Source organism: Miniopterus schreibersii (genome assembly GCF_964146895.1).
Source record: "Miniopterus schreibersii genome assembly, chromosome: 2".
Taxonomy (NCBI): Eukaryota; Metazoa; Chordata; class Mammalia; order Chiroptera; family Miniopteridae; genus Miniopterus; species Miniopterus schreibersii.
Genome location: NC_138102.1, coordinates 9,557,037 through 9,576,854, shown reverse-complemented (window position 1 = coordinate 9,576,854; position 19,818 = coordinate 9,557,037). Strand labels below are relative to the sequence as shown.

At 41.4% G+C, this 19,818-nt stretch overlaps 1 protein-coding gene across 1 annotated transcript; it reads right to left on the bottom strand.

The window, feature by feature from the left end:
• Window positions 1-13,304: 13,304 nt before the first annotated feature.
• Window positions 13,305-18,988, bottom strand: TRIML1 (tripartite motif family like 1; the record flags this gene model as incomplete). The annotated part of the gene is made up of 5 exons (XM_081128930.1): window positions 13,305-13,855; window positions 15,344-15,441; window positions 17,012-17,271; window positions 18,252-18,347; window positions 18,581-18,988. 5 exons carry the CDS (start codon window positions 18,986-18,988, stop codon window positions 13,305-13,307), a joined length of 1,413 nt encoding a protein of 470 aa, XP_080985056.1.
• Between the last annotated feature and the right edge of the window lie 830 nt (window positions 18,989-19,818).

Below are 19,818 nucleotides of genomic sequence, written 5' to 3'. Positions count from 1 at the left end.
GTAGAGCGCAGTTACACAACCCTGGGTGGTATAGCCCGCTACACGGCTAGGCTGCTTGGTCTAGCCTACTGCTCCTAAGTACAAGCCTGCACAGCATGTTAGCGTACAAAACATGAGATTAAATCAAGCACAAGAGCTGTGTAAACACGAGATACATGAGGCTGCTGTCAACGTAACACGGCAGACTGTCTACAGCAAACGTATTTTACGTAAGTAGAAAGTACGCCCAAAAATAATAAAAAGCTTAGTACAGTGAATACCTAAATCAGTAACAGAGTCTATTATCAAGCATTATGTACTGTACAGAGTTGTATGTGCTTTTAAACAACTGGCAGCGCAATTGGTTTGTTTGCACCAGAATCACCATAAACATGGGCAATGCATTGTCTCCGACATCACCATGGCTATGATGCCACCAAGTGACTGGAACTTTTCGGCCCCATTATAACCTTATGGGACCACCGGGGTACATGTGGCCCATCACCGGCTGAAACATGGTTGTGCGGCCCATGGATGCAGCACCGTTTCTCCCTTCTGACCTCTGTTCCTGTCCTTAAGTCTTGTCTGCAGTCTTCTGCATCATCATCTCCTTTTCTTCTCGTGCCCAGTGACACCCTACTGAGTAGTTATTTTAAGCACTTGTGGCAGGATCTACAAAAGTGAGTACCAATCAGTGTATCTCAGACCACTTCAGCCAAGCTGGAGGCTCTCCTTTTCAGGCCTCAGGTTGACATCACTCCGTTGTGTAATCACACGAACTCTGTGGATGCACATTCAGCTGTGTCAGTGGCCTGAAGTCCCTTTTACAGGACATGAGGTTGGAGGAAAGTAGGCGTTATTCTTCCCCCATGGAGTGGGGATCTAGGATCCCTAGGGCACAGGTTACTCTCTCCAAAGAAAGCCTCCAATTTCCAAACAACCCTTCAGCTGCTTCAGCTTTAACACTGGCTCACCTCACACAAGAGTAAATGCAGAAGCTATTTTTTTTCCAACTCCTTTGCAAGTTTAACATAAGAAAAAATGAGGTTGGCACATAGATGATCTTGTGCCTCTGTGAAAGCCTAAAGAGAAGGAGTTTGAATTTAACATCCTGTCACATATAGTCAGTTCTGCTAGAATGCTACATATTTATTCCTAAAAATCACCACGTTATGCAAAATTGTGCAATAAAAACCACAGGGCTTACGGGTTTATGAACCTCACACTTAAAAACTTTCTCAGTGACACACTGAAAAATAGGACCTAATAAATACAGGAGCACAGTTTTACACTTGTTAAATGGTTAGAACTACATAAATGCTACAATAAATATGACACTTTGCAGTGATAAAGACCTGAATTTGCTTGTGGATGTAGGCATCAGAAGGATTGAAACTTGTGAGTTATTGTGGGGTGGTAACAGGAGGGTAATCAGAAGGAATAGGAAAGGAGGGAAATCAGATGGAAGGTTGTAATGACAAATGTGAATGGGTGTGGCTCTTAACAGATTCCGTGAATTGAGACAGTGGACAGATGTTGGTGATGGGGGTGGGGTAGGGGTTGTGCATTCCTGAGGGGCTAGGTTCAGCTGAATGCAGTTTTTTAGGTCCATCTAGTATATTTTTCATGGATGAAATCACACACAAGCAAACATGAGATTCCTGTTATGCTCAAACGGTTCACTGATACGCCAGTTTTGCTGGAACAAATTTGCATTTTCAAAACAAGCATTATAGCAAAACTGACTGCATTTTCATTTGAGTGTTCTGATCAGATCCTCCTGATGGAGGAATACCAAAAGATGGTGGCTGGTCAAGCTATTCATTGTTAAGCTGTTTGCAGTTGTCAGGCATCTTTGGGAACTGCAGAACATATGGTGAGAAATAGAAGTCACCCTCCTACATTAGGGTGAAATGGAGAAGTGAGTGTGAACATGTCTCAGAGACACACAGGGTAAAATGCAGGGAAGGGGGCAGTCGATCACAGCATACAGGAAAGTTGCACTAAATTTTTGGTCTAAAAATTCCAGCTACATACTATGTGACTCCAAATACTGTATATGACTTTCTGCAAAAGGCAAAAACTATGGAGACAATAAACAGGACAGCGGTTGCCAGGGTTTCAGCTGAGCACAGAGAATTTTGAGAGCAGGGAAACGATTCTGTGCTTTACAACAGTGGTAGATACTTGTCCCTAAAAATTTGTTACAACCTGTAAAATATACAACACAAGGAGTGAACCCTAATGTAAACTGTGGGCTTTGGGTGGCAATCATGTGTCGATGTACGGTCATCAACGATAAGGACTGTACAGTGTCCGTTCATCAGTTATACGAAATGATCATTCTGATGGGCATGTTGATAGCGAGGGAAGCTGCAGGTCTGTGGGCATCAGGGGCTATACAGGCCATCCCTGTACTTTCCAGCAATTTTGTTATGAACCTAAAATGGCTCTAGCATATAAAGTATGTTTTTTTCTAATTCCCTTCTTTGGTAAGCACTTTAATGTAGACCTTGCAAATATATGTGGAGGGCAAGCTCAACCTAGCTACCGGTTTTCATTAGAAAAGCCTCATGACTCTCCCGGGATGTGGTTCCTGGCACAGAGCTTTTCCAGCCTCACTTTTCGTAGCGCCCTTTATTGACTGCCTCCTCCTGTACTCACGCTGCTTCCTCCCATGTCTTTCCCTCATCACCTTGGCACCCATGCTGCCAAGATATTCCCTTTCTTTAAACAAGCCTCTTTAGAAACTTTGTCCAGGGAGCTCAGGGCCTCCCCTACTCCCTGGGCCCCTTCCTCTCTGCTTTCTCACCATCACTTCCAACCCCCAGCCTGACTGCCACCGGGCATGCACCTGCTTCAGCTCTCTAATCCTAGACTCCTTAGCCATTCCGTCATTATTTTAGGTGTAGTTGTCGCAAATATAGATGTATATAGAGTTTCTGCCTGATTCTGTAAAGGTAAAACCCCGTGCTCTTTGTCACAGCAGCTGGCCTTCCGTCCGGCTGCCACAACAGCCTACGCCCGTGAGGGCACCAACTTGAAATTAGCATCGTTGACTTCATGAGGTTTCATTGTTTCTACTAAAAAGAGAAAATGTTTTACAAACTTTTGAGTAAGTTTCTCAGTTTAAATAAGATGGCCTTTCAGCTCACTTTTTTCTCTCTCATTGAATCTTAATTAGCATGCAAAATAATTAGTTGGTCAGCATTGGCCCAAATTGACAAAATCACTTTTTTTTCTTCCTTTGTTTCAGTCATTTAATGGTAAGTTGTTTGAATACCAACTTTCTCAAACAGTGTTTTTTTCTCTCAGGAAAGTATAGGGGAAGCAGGTGTCAAGGATGGCCCGGTAGAGAGGTCCATAGAAGGAAAAAGGGGAAGAAAGAAATGCCTTGAGTCTTTTTTCAAAATAACCTTCTTAAAGGGCACTAAACAGATAAACATGTATAAAATGTATTCTTATAAGCTCTGGGGATTATTCTTTTTATTGATTCATTTTTTTATGATGTCCCCAATTCCTAATCAGTTTGGCCTCAATCCACCAACTTTTGTATGTTAATATTCTAAAGGTAGGCATGTGTTACCCAAGATGTTGACACTCTATCCAATTATTCCAGATGGTCAGGAACGTTCTGATGGACCTCTCCATCTGCCAATCAGCAAATCCCCAGCCGTACTGAGAAACTACTGATTGTTTCAGGATCCAGAGTTCTGATATTTGGTTTGAAATGTCAGTGCTATGGTTACTTAATAACCAAGAACATGACATTTTACTATAATGATACCGTTTTATGACTAAATTTTGCTGTCATTTTAAGATCTTACATTTTGTGGCCCCAAAAAGTAAATACATTTTTTTCACGTGAGTTGGTCAACCAAGTGCAGAACAGGGAAAGAGGAGATGGGAACCCAAACATGGGAAGAAAAACAAATGAGTCTATTATCCTATCTTACTCCTCCCCACTTATAATTTTTTCTCTTAGAAATTATTTATGAATGAATTTAATACAATAAAATAGTACTGTGGTCCAGTATTTCAGTGGCTTGACTTGATTCAAATCCTATTTCAATAGACCCCTATTTGAAACTCTTCTATCCTCTTGGTCTGCTGTTTCTTTAAGCTAAACTGATGATCTCTTCTAAAGCTCAATGCTTGACCTTATGTTCTTGATTTGCAGTTTTTACTAGAATAAAACAAAGCTGCCTTACAGCTTCAGTTATTATGCACATGACAATTGCTTTAAAACTCCTTCCTTCAGCCCCCCTTGTCAGAAGCACTGATTTTCTGTCCCTAAGAGCCAAGTGATTCGCTGTCCTTTCCACATTCACATACCATAGTGTTCACTCAAATGCAAATGCTCAATTAACGAGCTGGCTCCTTCACCTAATTTCTATTGAAGAAGAATATAGCCCTGTAGTTAAAAAAGAGGCTCTGGAGTTAGCAGAGCTGAGTACATTTCCAGCTCTCTCCCTTAGGTGTGTGGCACTGGGCAAGGTCTTTAAACGTTCAATAGTAGTGTAAATATTATGCACAGTACTTGGCCTATAATAAATGTTGAATAAATGTGAGAAATTATTTTCCACCTGGGATACATTATCCAAAAGAGTATAATCTTATTACAGAGAAAATACATATGCATAAAGAAACCCTTCAAGTCACAGGTGTTCTCTTTGCCTTGACCCCATAAACACATCAAAGAAGGTTGAAAGCAGTGGCTCAGTGTATCTCAGAGAGCTTGCTTATCTAAGCACTAAGCCTTGGTGATCACCCATTGGGGTAAAAAGCCACATTACAGTCCACAGAGGACCACGCTCCCAGGGAAAGGGTAAGGATCTGACCCCCAAATGCAGAGTCAAGATATTGTTCGTCAAGTGAAAGGTGAAGGTGGTAGAGTCAAGAAAAGGAATGTAACATGAAATGTGATTCTAGCAGCAGAGTGTTCAGGCACGATTCAGTAAGTCCTGTGTCTTCCACAACTGCTTCTTCGTAAAAACTTATTGTTAGCCTCTTCCCTATAGGCACTAATAAGAAATTAGTCAAATTATTTATCCAACTCCTCAAGACTTAATAAATACAGCTTAGTACATTCAGTATGTGCAGGACATATTTTATTCTGTAACTAAAATAAGTCAAAAATTGCACACGTGGGCCAGGCCACCTAGGTTCAAATTTTATCTCTACTTGTTAGCTCTGAAAACCTGGCGAAGTTACTCAGTCTCTCTGTACTTTATTTTCTCACCAGGAAAACAGGAGATAATAATGGTTACTATCTCTCTGGATTGTTCTGAGGATAAAAGGAGTAAACGTATTTAAGCATTTAGAACAGTCCCAAGCAAAGAGTAAGTGCTATAAGGATTTGCCTTCATTATCATTACTATTAACATTGTATTTCAACACACTTATTTTCTCAAAGCAATCATCCTGCTAAGGACAGCAGAAAACAATTTATATGTCAGGGATGGAGGGGAGAGCAGCCCTCTGCTTGATGGGATTCTTTGTTAGACCAGTAAGCTTGCTCTTTTCAGCTATCTGTATATCAGCTGTACAATCGTATGTGTACAGAAGATGGATCCTGAAGGGCAGCCGACTTTGGGCCATAAAAGGTGCCATTCAGAACCAAATTTCACTGCATTAATTTTTGTTTTAAATTAGCTTACCAAGCATATGCTATAAAGCACTTTAAACAGCATCAATTACTAAATTGACTACCTAACTCACAGCGAAACTTCTCCCTACTAACATATAGGCAGAGGTCTCATTGCAAACAGGTGGCTGGCATGGCCCAAGGTCAAACACTGCTCCAATACGGGAAAAGTACAACGCTTTCACTGGGCAAACTTTACATTTGTCATCCTTCCTTTTAGATGCCTAATGCATGTTCTGTTCCACAGGCAAAGCCAAATGGTACCAGAGGATGTTGCCAAAAGACCTTGAATACAACCCAAAATGGTCGTCTTAGTTTGGGATATGGCACAGCAAAGAGATATATGCGTCTGTATCTGTACTTACTCTTTGACAACAAGTGAATTCAAATGCATAACGAGGCACTTTCCAACATGTTTACGTGGCCTGATTAAGTGTCATAATACAGATGATACAGGCCCTTTCAAGTCGTTTGCGCAGAGCTGGAGGGGTTTCATTCCCTGCATCCTGCATCCTTGGGGATGACCGAAGAGTCTTTAACGTACGCATCGCAAAAGGTACGCGGAGAAAGGCAGCCGCTCTGAATAGCTTTTTATCAGCTCAGAGGCTGGAGGTGTGGCTACTCCCCAGCACTCTCAAGTTCCAGGGAGCTAATAAAAGCGAGTAGGATAATCTGGAGAAGGGCGGATGTAGTAAATGGGGGGATCAAATAACTTGGCAAAAGACTGATTTTTACCATGTAGATATGAATGCCCAGTATTTCCATATGCATCCATTTGTGAAAGGAAGTGCCCCCCCCCACACACACACACACTTATTAGAATTAGTCTGTGTCACAGGGTTTGAGAAAAACACTCAAGGGAGGGACAAAGCGAAAGGAGACTGAGCAGAGCAATTTCCAGGACGTCCTGGTGTAAGAATAAACGCAGCAGCTTCCGAGGAGGAAGAGCATCTTTGCTGCCCACAGGCCAGGCTTTGCACTCTGCCGTGCTGCCTGGTGCAGTCGAGGCTGCGGGGGTGAAGCAAGCAGCTGGGGAAACACTTGGGAATACATATACAATTTTTGAAAGTTGTGAAATACCTAAGAAAAAAAAATAAAGCACATTTCATGAATTGCCGTGTACAGGTTAACTTTTAAAAAAAAATCCTGTAGAATTTCAAGAGCAGTAAAGAAGAGGTAAAAATTCAGAAATAGAAGGAAATTGAGAAAGGTTGGCCTATGATGATAGTGAAGTGAGGAAAGTATGAAATACAGTTTAAGGAAAATAAAATAATTCCCATCTCAGTGAAAAATCTGTAGACCAAGAGCCTGGAAGCTAGGTCTGATTTGGAAGGTATGAGACACCACCGAGCCTGAAAAGGTGTGCTACCTCAATCTTTGGAGTTATTTTTGCTAAAAGCCAATATCCTAAGCTTCGGTTCCTGAAGGGAACAGCTTAGCCTCAGCTGGTGATAATTTTCCTACTGGAGAAAATTTTATTTTGATGATCTCAAGATTCCTGTCCACTGTCTCAACATATCCCAAACTGATTTTGTTTTCTCTGCTCCCCTTTTGTGTTAATCTGGGTACGCCCAGAAGCAGATACGAGGGAGGATTATATGAGCAGGAATTTTATGAGGCGAAATGCTGATAATTGTTCAACAACTAGGTCTCTGCAGGGCCCAGACCTGATTTATAATGTTTGTAGATGTACGTATTCCCACTGTGGTCCATTTCAAGCTGTCAGCGTGATGTCCCTGAACTTAGAGTGCCAGCAGAGCTCATGACCTGCAAAGTCCATGCCGTGCCTGGAGCCCAGACCACGGTGTGAGACCACCAAGATGCAGGCATGGAAATGAGGCCACCACCTCAGAAGTTTTCATTTTTATCTATCTCCTACTTATTATATTTATTTTCATTAGGTAATGAGCTGCTCACAGGTGTAAAGGTCAAAAGGACTTCCATGAAAGACAAGAAAATGATCCTTGGAGGTTTTCTTTTTCTCCAGCCAAGTGTTGCATTAACACGTTTCCTATAAAATAGTAACAGCTACTTGGAAATATTTCAGATAGTTTGTTGCCTACGTTTTCCTTATTCGTCCCAAGCATTCTATGGCTTTGCTGTCCCCTAACAAATTGCAAAACGCAGTCTCTGAGGTGGGGGAGGGGAGGGGAAGGGAAGGGAGAAGTGACAGAAATCCGCACACGGACCGTTTTTCCAGTGTGCTCACACAGTCATCACAAGTAGGCATTTCTCTGTTTTCAAGAAGAGGAAACTAAGGCTCTGAGAGTTGAAATAACCTGTGAAGGTTGAAACAGTTATTCTGTGAAGTCAAGTGTTCAAACCAAGGGCTGTTTTATTTCAAAGCCCAAGCACTACTCCCAGCTGCTCCCAGATAGATTTGGGGGGATAAATGCAGTGCTTCTGGCAAGACTGCAGGGCAGAGGAAAACATGTCCCTTCTGTGTCTCAAAGCTGTGCTTGTGCATCTTCAGTGTGGAAATGCCAGAGTACAGCCTTTGGGATCACCTGTGGTGCCCGTAAAACTGCGGTAGGCAGATGCACAAAGTACAAACACGCCAGCCCGATCCCCAAGAAGCTGCTCTGCCTGCAGGAGACAGACCTAAGGAATAAATACAAATGTACCCCAAAGTTTACCTTCAGTGCATTCATCCCAGTGTCATTTATGGTAGCTACAAGCTAAATGTCCCACCCTAGGGGAATAATTAAATAGCTTAGAGGAACTCATAGAATAAAATGTTACCTCCATTAAAACTTATATTGTTCAAGACAATTACATTTCCTGCATGATCCTATATTACTCCCGATGCTGGAAGACTAAAGAACATTACAAGCCTAACCGAGGATTTTTTAATATAAACTATTTATTAAATATCATTAAATAATACCATTTGCTGAATGTATATTTTTGATATGATAAATGTAATTTAACAAAAGGTGCTAATTCTTAGAAAGTACATGTTTATATATTTAGGGATTTAAAAAGTCATATTTACAAAGAAATATCTAATGATAAGAAGGAAGTTCACAATATAGTTAATTTTCAAAATATATGCACATAGGAAAAAAAATTAGAAAGATACACACCCAAACATAGCACTGGTTAGCTCTGTGTAGTGAGCTTACATTCAATTTTTAGTTTATTCTTTATACATGTTGGCGGTCTTCTATTTTTCTACTGGGGCCTACAGTTATCTTGTTTCCCACCCCTCTAAGGAAGTGCATAGGAAGAAATCCAAGACTATAGAAAGGGAGACTGGATACGTTCTTGAGTTAAATTAGTATAAAAGGGCCTTGAAAATAATCCAAAGAAAGAGCCTACTGAAGCATAATAAGTCAAAGTTATGTCATGGGGGGTAAGAGTAAACAGAGCAGGAGGTTAGATAAAGACTTCATTTGAAGAGTTAAGGGAGTTTTATTGGTCAATCAGATTTCATGGCAAGATATGTAAATATGTTATTTTTAAGGCCCTCTATGACAGACAAGACAATTTAAAGAAAAAATGTAATCAAGCTGGAATCCTGTGTGAAAGATCGCTCTAGGGGTCCTCTACCTTCAGGTCTAGACATAGTTCCTCTCCTCTCTACTGTGGAGAGTTAGAGAAAAAAGTGGCTCTGATTCTGGGTTCCACTTTGCTAATGCCCACTACAGGAGTCTACTTATGACTTGCAACCTCCTGGGGAAGTTGTCCACTCAGGGAAGAGAGGAATACAGAAATCTGAGAAGAGGAGGAGTTCATAGGAGCAAAGGTGGCAGGTTCTAAGTGGGACATATCAGTCATATTCGAGAAAATGTCTTTGTCAAATATTCAAAAGCTGAGGCAGAGAGACCCAGGCCCTTGAAGAATGCAAGGGGATGGATTTGCCAAACAAGGGAGGGAACCACTCAATTTTTCATTCCAGTCAATCTCACTCCCATTTTCACCACCACATCTGTTTGGCCTGGAGTTTATATCTAGAATCCTTGGGTGAAAATTTTCTTGGAACTTTTTCATTGTTCTTTATGCAAACTTAGAAGAGCACAAATAGTGCAGATTCAATCTTTCCCACACACCCAATCAGTGGCAAACCTAGTGTAGACAATGTGCCACTAAGATCCACTCAGGATGACATTATAGGGGGGGGGGGCTGATTTCCTTGAAATATCAGCACCATTGAGACAAAGAAAAAAAAAAAAAGCTATCACTTAGATTGCATTACAATTAACTAATGCACACTAAATTTAAAAAGTATTACTTTTATACTTATGAAAATTTTAAGAAGTTAATCTTTTTTTGTTATTGAGGATGATATATTCCCAATATGCTTGGTGTTTGCTGTTTATAATTTGTCCCCTAGCTTTTTGAGGTGATACATCAAGAAATTAAATTTAATAAAATAAAAATAGGGAAACAGAGCCACAGATGATCTAAAGAGCATGTGATTGGTCATTCTCCTCACAGTGGTCTGATTCTAAGTGTATATGATGTCAGGGTAAAATGCAAATAAAGAATTCAAAGAGCAGAAGAGGGCATTGTCTGGGATCCAAAGCCTAGTTCCTACCTGCTCCCCAGCCTTTGAGGACCCAAAATTAGAGGACACAGATATAATATGTAAGGTTGAAAGAAAAAAACAGATCAAGATTAATGAGAAGGGTGAACACAGACTCTAAAATAAACTGATCTTCTTCTCTAGTTTCCCATGCTGACTAACAGGTCCAATGATCAGTTTTCCCCCTACTTAGTCTTTAACTTATAGACAAAAATCTGTGATAAACTTTATTTTAATAACTATGTAGTCACGTATATATTAAATAATATCCATTTTATCTGACACTAAAAGCACTGACATTGGCTGATTTATCTGAGTGGTAAGAAGGGGTAAAAGGGTACCTTGTGGCAACATTGTGCAATGTGAGCAAGAAGGAAGAAATTTTAAAAAACAAACCAAAAACAAACAAACAAAGAAAACAAAAATCCTTCAGGGACAGAGCACTAAGAATGGCAGCATAAGTGCAGACCTCCAACAGAAGATGATCTGAGCACAGCCAAAAGAAGCTCCACTCAGACTCACCCCCTCCCTCACAAATGCTGGCAGGCTGAGATAGACAGTAGACTTCATCTTGGCCTTCCAGATTAAAAGCCTTCTGCTCAGGTACAAATAAGTAGGGGTATATACCATGTTCATAGATAGGAAGAATTAACATCATTAAAATGTCCATACTGCCCAAAGCAATTTATAGATTCAGTGCAATTCCTATCAAGATACCAATGGTGTACTTAGATTTTTGATCATTCTTGATGCTAATATAAATGATTTCATTTTTAAGAAAACATGAGTTTGTAATTTTATTTGTTATTACATAGACATATACACTTATTTTAAAAAAAAATGCCAATGGTGTATATTTCACAGAACTAGAATAAATATTCCAAAAATTTATATGCAACCACAAAAGATCCCAAATAGCCACAGCAACCTTGAGAAAGAACAAAGCTGGAGGAATCATGCTACCTGTTATCAAACTATACTACAAAGCCATAGCAATCAAAGGAGCATGGTTCTGGCATAAAAACAGACAGATAGATCAATGGAACACAATAGAGAGGCCAGAAATAAACCCACACCTTTATGGTCAGTTACTATTTGACAAAGGAGGCAAAAATATACAGTGGGATAAAGATAGTCTGTCTATTCAGTAAGTGGCATTGGGAAAACTGGACAGATACATGCAAAAAAAATTAAACTAGGCTACCTTCTTACACCACACAGAAGAATAAACTCAAAATGGATTAAAGAGTTAAATGTTAGACTCAAAACCATAAAAATCCTAAAAGAAAACATAGGCAATAAAACCTTGGACATTTCTCACAGCAATATATTTTTTTTTATATTTCTCTTCAGGCAAAGGAAACAAAAAAAAAAAATAAACAAATGGGACTACATCAAACTAAAAAGTTTTTGCACAGAAAAGGAAACCATCAACAAAATAAAACAGCAACCTACAGATTGGGAGAAAATATTTGCCAATGATAACATCTGACAAGGTGTTAATATCCAAAATTATTATTAAGAACTCATAAACTCAACATCAAAATAACCCACAAACATTCCAATTAAAAAATTGGCAAAGGACCTGAATAGATCCTTCTCCAAAGAGGACATACAGATGGCCAAGAGACATATGCATGGATGCTCAACATCACTAATCATCAGAGAAATGAAAATTAAAACCACAATGAGATATCAGCTCACACCTGTCAGAATGGCTATCATCAATAAATCAACAGGTGCTGGAGAAAAGGGATCTTCATGCACTGTTGGTGGGAATGCAAATTGGCACAGCTACTGTGGAAAGCAGTATGGAATTACCTCAAAAAATTAAAAATGGAGCTGTCCTCTGACCCAGTGATTCCACTTCTGGGAATATATCCAAAGAAACCCAAAACAGTTTGAAAAAATATGTGTATCCCTATGTTCATTGCAGAGTTATTTACAATAGCCAACATTTGGAAACAACCCAAGTTTCCATCAGTAGATGAGTAGATAAAATGCTTGGGTATATTTATACAGCAGAATACTACCTGGATGCAGAAAAGAAGGAGATCTCACTCCTTGTGACAGCATGACCTGGAGGGCATTATGCTAAGTGAATAAGCCAATCAGAGAAAGACAAGTACAATATGGTTTCATTTGTATATGGAACCTAATGAACAAAATAAACTTAACAAAATAGAAACAGACGTATAAAGAACAGATGGACATCTGTGAGAGGGGATGAGGGTTGCAGGGCTGGGTGGAAAAGGTGAAGGGATTGGGCAAAAACAAAAACAATAAAAATAAATAAAATGTGCCAGGTACATTTGAAATCGAAATAATTTTATTAACCAATGTCACCCCAGTAAATTCAATAAAAATTTTAAAAGGCTTCTGCTCATTGCAAATCACAAAAACACAGAAAATAACCTTATATAAAACTTAATAAGGTAACTTGGCACCCAGGGCCTTGATAGATTTATTGAGTAGAGAGTTTGCTCTGTCAACTTTCAACATATTAGCAGAGGTTCCAGCATCTTGTGATTATAGAAACATGAACAATACAATGATATTCATACATATATTTGCAGCATTTTGAAGCTTCCCTGAGCACAAATGCTCCAGGACCCATGGGATGGAAAGAAAAGTGACTTTTCAGAGGAGGCTGTGCCATGAGTCCCTCTCATCACCCCTGTAAAGGGAAACTAATGCATCCAGCCCCTGGAGGGGTTAAGAGTGCCTTAGTATTTAGAGCTCCACACATGGAACAAACATACATTTGGACAGCAGTGTTTTAGAGTCAAGTAAATAAATACACTTGAAAAAACAATATATATTTATAAAACTGTACTATGACAGTGGGATTTGGGGTAATAGGGGCTAGTTCTAACTACATTTTTAATGATCAGAACATAGATGGGACAGTCTAGATGATAAATTTGGTTAAAGATATGGGGCATGATTAGCTTTCTCCTATTTGTGTTAGAAGTTGATTGTCCAATTTAGCTGTTCATTGTGGACTCAAATTAATGAAAACTCTTTGGGGGAGGGGGCTTTACTTTTAGATCACCTGATGTTAATACTGCCAACACATTTGTCATCTTAATTAATAGTCATCTGTTGGTCTCAGACCTCATCCTCAGCAGGGGCTCAGGGGCAGCTCCTTCAGACATAGCTATTCAGTGAGCAGATGGTAAGGGGGCCTGTGTTCGTCCCTTCATTTGGGAGGCAAGGGGAGAATATAGGTCTGAGTGCCTCTTGGAAAGAGTCTGGAGGGAAGCTGTAGATGAGAGACTCATCCGTCACATTGTAGAATGCTATGTGTCCAGACTCGTAGTCTAAGAACACACCAACCTTTTGCACAGGCTCCCTGACATGTTGACCTTTTAAAGGTGATGAGACCCAGAGGCTATAATCATCTCCAATTTTTAAGCCTATAAGTGAGAAGAGGTCTCCAGGTGGCTTGGGGTGATTCCCCTTTCTGCTCACGGAGTCCTTACAGATGCCTACTTCCCACTCGGTCTTGTTTCCTACTTCCACCTCCCAGTAGTGTCTCCCGCAGGTGAAGCTCTGAGCACCCAGCACGGTTGCAGACTGGTCAAACCTCTCTGGGTTGTCAGGTAACTTCTGTCGGACCCCTCCATAGCTCACACTTTTCAGATCCTCAGACAAGACAAGGTAGGCATTGGCTGTGGCAGGATCCAGAGTTATATCTGCTGTAAGAGGAGAAAAGAATGAATGCTCATTTGCATTTCTGAACCCTACCCGCTCCATGTATGTGGAATGTAAATTAAATTCTTAATATTCAGTCCTATTTTTAAAAATATAATTTAGGTGAGCCTGGTGGGGATTTTTGTTTTTAGAAAAGAATGTCTGAGCCCTTCTTTCACGGTTTCACAAAATAGAGAGTAAGTTTCTAAAAGGAAGCAGAAGAGAGCTGTGTGAAAAGTGATATTTAGCCTGTCTGAGAGGGAGAGAGGAATCTCAGGTGATGGACTGGAGGTTGTTTTGTTCACATGACGGTCTGAGCACTCAGAGCTATGTGTTCACACAGGGTGATGCACCCCCTGTCATCTGTATTCGCTTCAGCCAAGGTTGGGTCTGGTTCTTCACTTGGGATGGGAGAGAAATATTGGCAATTATCATTTACTGAACTCCTACTTAGGTGCCAAGCATTTTCTGTACATTATCTCATTTAATCATGGCAAGTGTTATTGTTTTTCCATTTTTATTAAAAAGAAAACTTAGGTTCGTTCATAAAGGTTATGAAGCTGGACCAAAATTACAAAGTCACCGAGTGCTGGAATAGCAATCCCTAATCAGCATGTTTCATGATGTCATGCTCACGTGCAGCTTCACGGGAGTTAGTGCAGCCCCCAGCGACCCTTTGATGAGTGCACTGTGAACCAGTGAGGCCCCTCTCTCACTCTCTGGAGAGGATGTCACAGAAGAGGCCTCCAACTTCCACTGACTCTTCAGACAAGATTAGGTCCCTTTATCATACAATTTTACTTTTATCGATAGATCAAATTCCAATCATCACTAAATATCTGTGATTATTAAGGTCGATCTCCTCAATTTCACTGGAAGTTCTACAAAAGCAAAAGCAATTCTGTCTTATTTGTCATTGTAAGTATGTTCAGAGCCTGAGAGAATAGTACCAGACACATAGTAGGCACTTATCAGATATCTGTTGAGTCCGAAATTGAGTAGGCCTTCCTCTGAAAGTCAGATTGTCAAGACGAAAGTTGAAACCTAATGCTGACCTCTTGTCCTTAGCCAGCCTAAATATCTGGAGTATTCTAAAAGAATAATCTTTGAATGTTCCTTCACTGGGATTTAAGTTTGTTAGCTTTTGTCCTGACAAAGACAGAGGTGGAAACACAGAAACCCTTGAGGAGGTAGGTAGGTATGTGCAAGGGGATGAGACAAACAAAACAGAGCAATGAAAACAAATGAAGGACCAGGACTCCTTAGGGGGAAAAAAGCCAGGCAGACATCACTCTAGCCTCACTGCTTCCGTCTGCTCAGCAGAGATGCTCTGTCGCCCAGCCTTCCCTGCTGTTCCCTGATGGCTCGGGAGGCCTCCACTGAGAGCCTGGCACCCAGAAGAAGCTGCCTAAACGCTCAGTTTTGCATCCCTTGAAATATAACAAAGTTAACTCTGGAAAACACTGCAAGTTTGACAAATCAGGCTGACTTACTGCTGAATTTTTTTAGCATCTTCCTCATTCCGGTGATGCGGCACAGACTCAGCTCCGTGGGGGTGGTCTCGGGACACTGAAGCAAGAGCGGCTCACTCCTACAGGAGGGCAGAGGGTCACTCCATCTCTGCCCAGGCCACGGGGCCTGCTCCAACGAGGGGGACCAGCTGATTCTGTCCCAGCTGCATGGACACTCCCATCCCCACTCTGTCCCCATCAGCACCACATCCCCGTATCCGACATCACTGAACACAGGATGGAAACCTACCTATTCAGTGCTTCTTTCACCTCCTAAGGGTATAAAAGAAAGGAGGTTAGGATTTGTGCACTTTGATACAGTCCTTTGAAAATGTCACAGAATCCACTTCCTACAGCTCTTGAGTGGGGGAGCATATGGTAGAAAACAAATCCCCTACTTCTTCTAGAGGGTGAGTTCTTGTGAACAGGAGATATTTCTCAAATGACTAGACTACTCTGTCCTTTCCTTTTTCTCATATCATCACTTTGTCAAGAGAACCTGTGGCTGACAAAGGAGCCAGGCTATTGGCTTCACTATCCAATGTCTCGGGGAGTCAGAGATAACTACAGGACAGTGGCCCGTGAGAGCTGACACTAAAGCTGTGGACAGCTGGGGTGGGCTGTTGGGAAGGCGTGGAAGTACACAGTGGCGTTCTGAGGAGCCAGTCCAGGAAAGAGACCTGAAGCTGGAGTCGGCTGGCCTAGCTTCTGTCTGGGCGGGTCTGGAGGACGCAGCAGCCTGGGAGGGCAGGAGGGAGGAAGCGGCGAGGGCTGTGGCTCAGGACACAGATGCCTGGGTTCTCCCGCCTACTAGCTATTGGACAGGCAAACTACCGAACTGCCTTAGGGCTCAGTCATTACACAAGAGCTACTATAACGATCACCTATCGCACCTACCCTAATAGCACTTATCTTCACCAGGCCTTTTGAAGATATTTAATGTGCCCAGCCCATGGTCGATGCTCATTAAACTTAAAATATTTGACAAAGCTGAGGTTAACAGAGAAGCAGGCAAGGGGGAAACTGGAGCCATCATCAAGCCTGGTTCAGGTGGGTATCCCTCATTGTGTTTTGTTTTTCTCCACCCCTTTAAGATTTTATTTATAGCCCTGCCGGGCATGGCTCAGTGGCTGAGCGTGGACCTGGGATCCAGGCGATCAGGGTTCGATTCCCGGTCAGGGCACATGCCCGGTTGTGGGCTCGATCAATGACTCTCTCATCATTGATGTTTCTGTCTCTCTCTCTCCCTCTCCTTTCCTCTCTCTGAAATCAATAAAGATATATTTTTTAAAAAAGATTTTATTTATACTATATAGAATGTTAATTCTGTAGGAAAACTATTTTGGGACCAGAACTTAGTTTTTTAGGTAAATAAAGAAAATTTTATTTTGCATGACATGAAATATTGTGTGTGGCCCGGCTGGCGTGGCTCAGCGGCTGAGCTTCAACCTAGGATCCAGGCGATCAGGGTTCGATTCCCAGTCAGGGCACATGCCCGGGTTGTGGGCTCCATCCCCAGCAGGGAGTGTGCAGGAGGCAGCCGATCAATGACTCTCTTATCACTGATGTTACACCTCTCCCTTCCTCTCTCTGAAATCAATAATGATATATTAAAAAAAAAAAAAAGAAACCTTGTGCGTAGCTACCCACTTTTCCATCCACGCTCCCAGCGTTCTTACCTCAGGAGACACGCTCACCGAGCCCCGGCACAAGGCCTCCATCTGAGCGATCACTTTGTTGAGGCCCCTGACCTGCTGGGTCAGCTTGATCTCGCTGTCCCGAAGTTTCTTCAGGTTCTCTCTTTCCTCCTTTTCCAGCAGCTGGAGATGCAGCTGCTCCTCCTCCTTCAGAAACTGGTTCATTTTTATGTATTCGAACGCGACAACCTGTTTACAATTCTTTGTCTCCTCCTGCCGTCCCATGCACACGCACACACATGGATGACATAAGGTTAGTAACAGAATGGGGGTTTTTTTTAGCCTTACAAAGCCCTAGAGTCCCACTGTGACAGCTCTTGAAGCTTGACACATGACGCATCTATTCTATTGACTAGTTGTGTGAATAATTTGATATTTTAGTTGTGGGTGATGTAGATACAGTAGTAAAGAAAACCAAAATTTCTATTCCCAGGGGGCTATGATTCTAGTGGAAAACACACACAAATAAACAAAAACTATATGACAGGTGGTGGTCAGTAGCACTGTAAAATGTAAGGCAATATAAAATAAGAACTAGATGGTGAAAAAAGTGTGCTTATTTATTCAACAAATATTTATTCAATAAAGGTAGGTACCTGGTCACGTACTAGAAATAGAAATGTGCATCATCAATACTCCCATTTAAGAACCCAGAGTTTACGGGGAGAATCAGACACACACATATTTTTAAGATGGCTGAACATTTAGCTCTTTGCTTTGCTAGACAGCTCAGATTCAGGTCTGTGACTAACCTCAAGCATTTGTTCAGTTGTACTAATCCTAACTACTAGGTTGCCTTTATTTTCCTTTCTCTCTCTCTCTTTTTTTTTATTTGCAATATTTTTGGCCCCAAAGCATTTTTCTTTCTATTGATCTCCATTTTATGTTATATATCTATAAGCATACATTATATTTTAGATAACTATAATAAGAGCTAATATAGAGGTAGCCTCTGAGTTATAGAGGTACACCAAGAAGGGAGGGGAAGCCAGCCTGGGGAAATTGAGCTGAGTCTTGAGATTCCCAGATGGGTAAGCAAAGCTAGGCAGCCAGAGCAAGGAGACTGCACACTGTAGATGGGGACTGGAAAATTTCATCTTTTCGCCCCCTAGCATTTCATCACTAAGTATTCCTGTAGAAACCAACCCCTCACAGAATCATGTATGAGACGCACAAGTAGAACAGTTACTGACCTTACACAATATCACTCTCTCCTTCTCATGGCTTAATATAACCTGAGTTTCCTTTTTCTTTTTACGCAAAAGATTGAGGATTTCCTGGAGTTTCTCCTGCAATAGAAACAAACACTCTGGCAAATGAGCTGGGCACCAGGGGCCTCGGGGACCAATAACAACAAGATGACTGGGACTCTAAAAGAAAGGCTAAAGCAGAATCCAGGCCAAGTTTGTGGCCTGTGCCCAGAGGTCAGCACCCAAGGTTGTCACCGGTCGACAACACTGTGGGAGTTAAGTGATGGAACCTGATCAGTGTTCTGAGATTTGTATTGAGCAGCCAGTCTTACTTTGTGATGCTTCTCAGCCTCACTCAAGAGATGCACTCTGTTTATTCCATGACACTGGATTGAGAAAGCGTCTACACCCTGCTCATCATCAGGGGACACCTTAGTGGCTGCCAGCATTCTCCCATAGGTGCCTTGTTTGTCCATATTCTGCAGCACCTGGGACCTGAGTTGCTTGCCGATGCCAGCCAGCCTCCCCAGACGCTCATTGGGCTGGAAATGAGGGACCTCCAAGGTCCTCCAGCACTCAGGACAAGATAAAGGAGTGTTATGTTCCTCCCAGCTCCTCAGGAGACACACCAGACAAAAGCTGTGCCCACATTCAGTGGTCACTGGGCTGGTGAAATAGTCCAAGCAGATGAAACAGGTCAGTTCTTCCCTGAGGTTTTCCATCAAATCGGAAGTAGACATCTTCTCTAAGGACATCAGAACAAGGCCACACCTCTATTCTGGAATTAGTAAATTCGTCTCTGAAGTTCTATTGTTTTGAGTAACAAGTGAGTGATCAGTTGCTATGTTGTTAGTACAAGAAACTCTTACTCTCTTCTGTGCCTGATTCCACCAATTGACACATACTCTCCCAACACAAAGCCAATTATGACTTAATGTGGAACTCCTCTACACTGGTTCATCATCAACCCCAACTTTTAAGGAATCTCCCTCATTGTGTAGGCCACATGCTAGAACTGAGGATACTTATTCCTAACAGAGTTCTCATTTTGAGAGTTGGTTATCATATACTCACAGCACCATAAAACCATTTAAACACATTGGTCTTAGATTGGAAGTTTGGGTAATCTGGTATAAGCTAGTACGGAGATTTAAATCATGATGCTCTCTAATGACATCTGAATTGGACATATGGTCCAAACCTTTCAGGAAATTACACTAATGGAATCTAGTTGAGAAATGGAAGAAAACTGTAATATCTATTCCTTCCATCATTAGGCCCTTTTTCTGTGCTTGACCAAAGTCTAAAGGCTCTATGCTCCTGTATCAGGTATACACTGTGTCTTTTCATTTTATTTACCCCAATAAAATTAGAACAATTCCACTGAAGTATTCCCTGACTTTAGATGTACAATGGATTGCAAGAGTTACGTTTATTGTTCTGCCCTGAAGACCATAGTATTTACCTCTCTGCCACCACAGAAAGCATCTAAAATATCATTCTTATTGGAAGTTGCCTCAAGAGGCTATAACAACGCCCTGGCAGGGTAGCTCAGTTGGTTAGAGTGTTG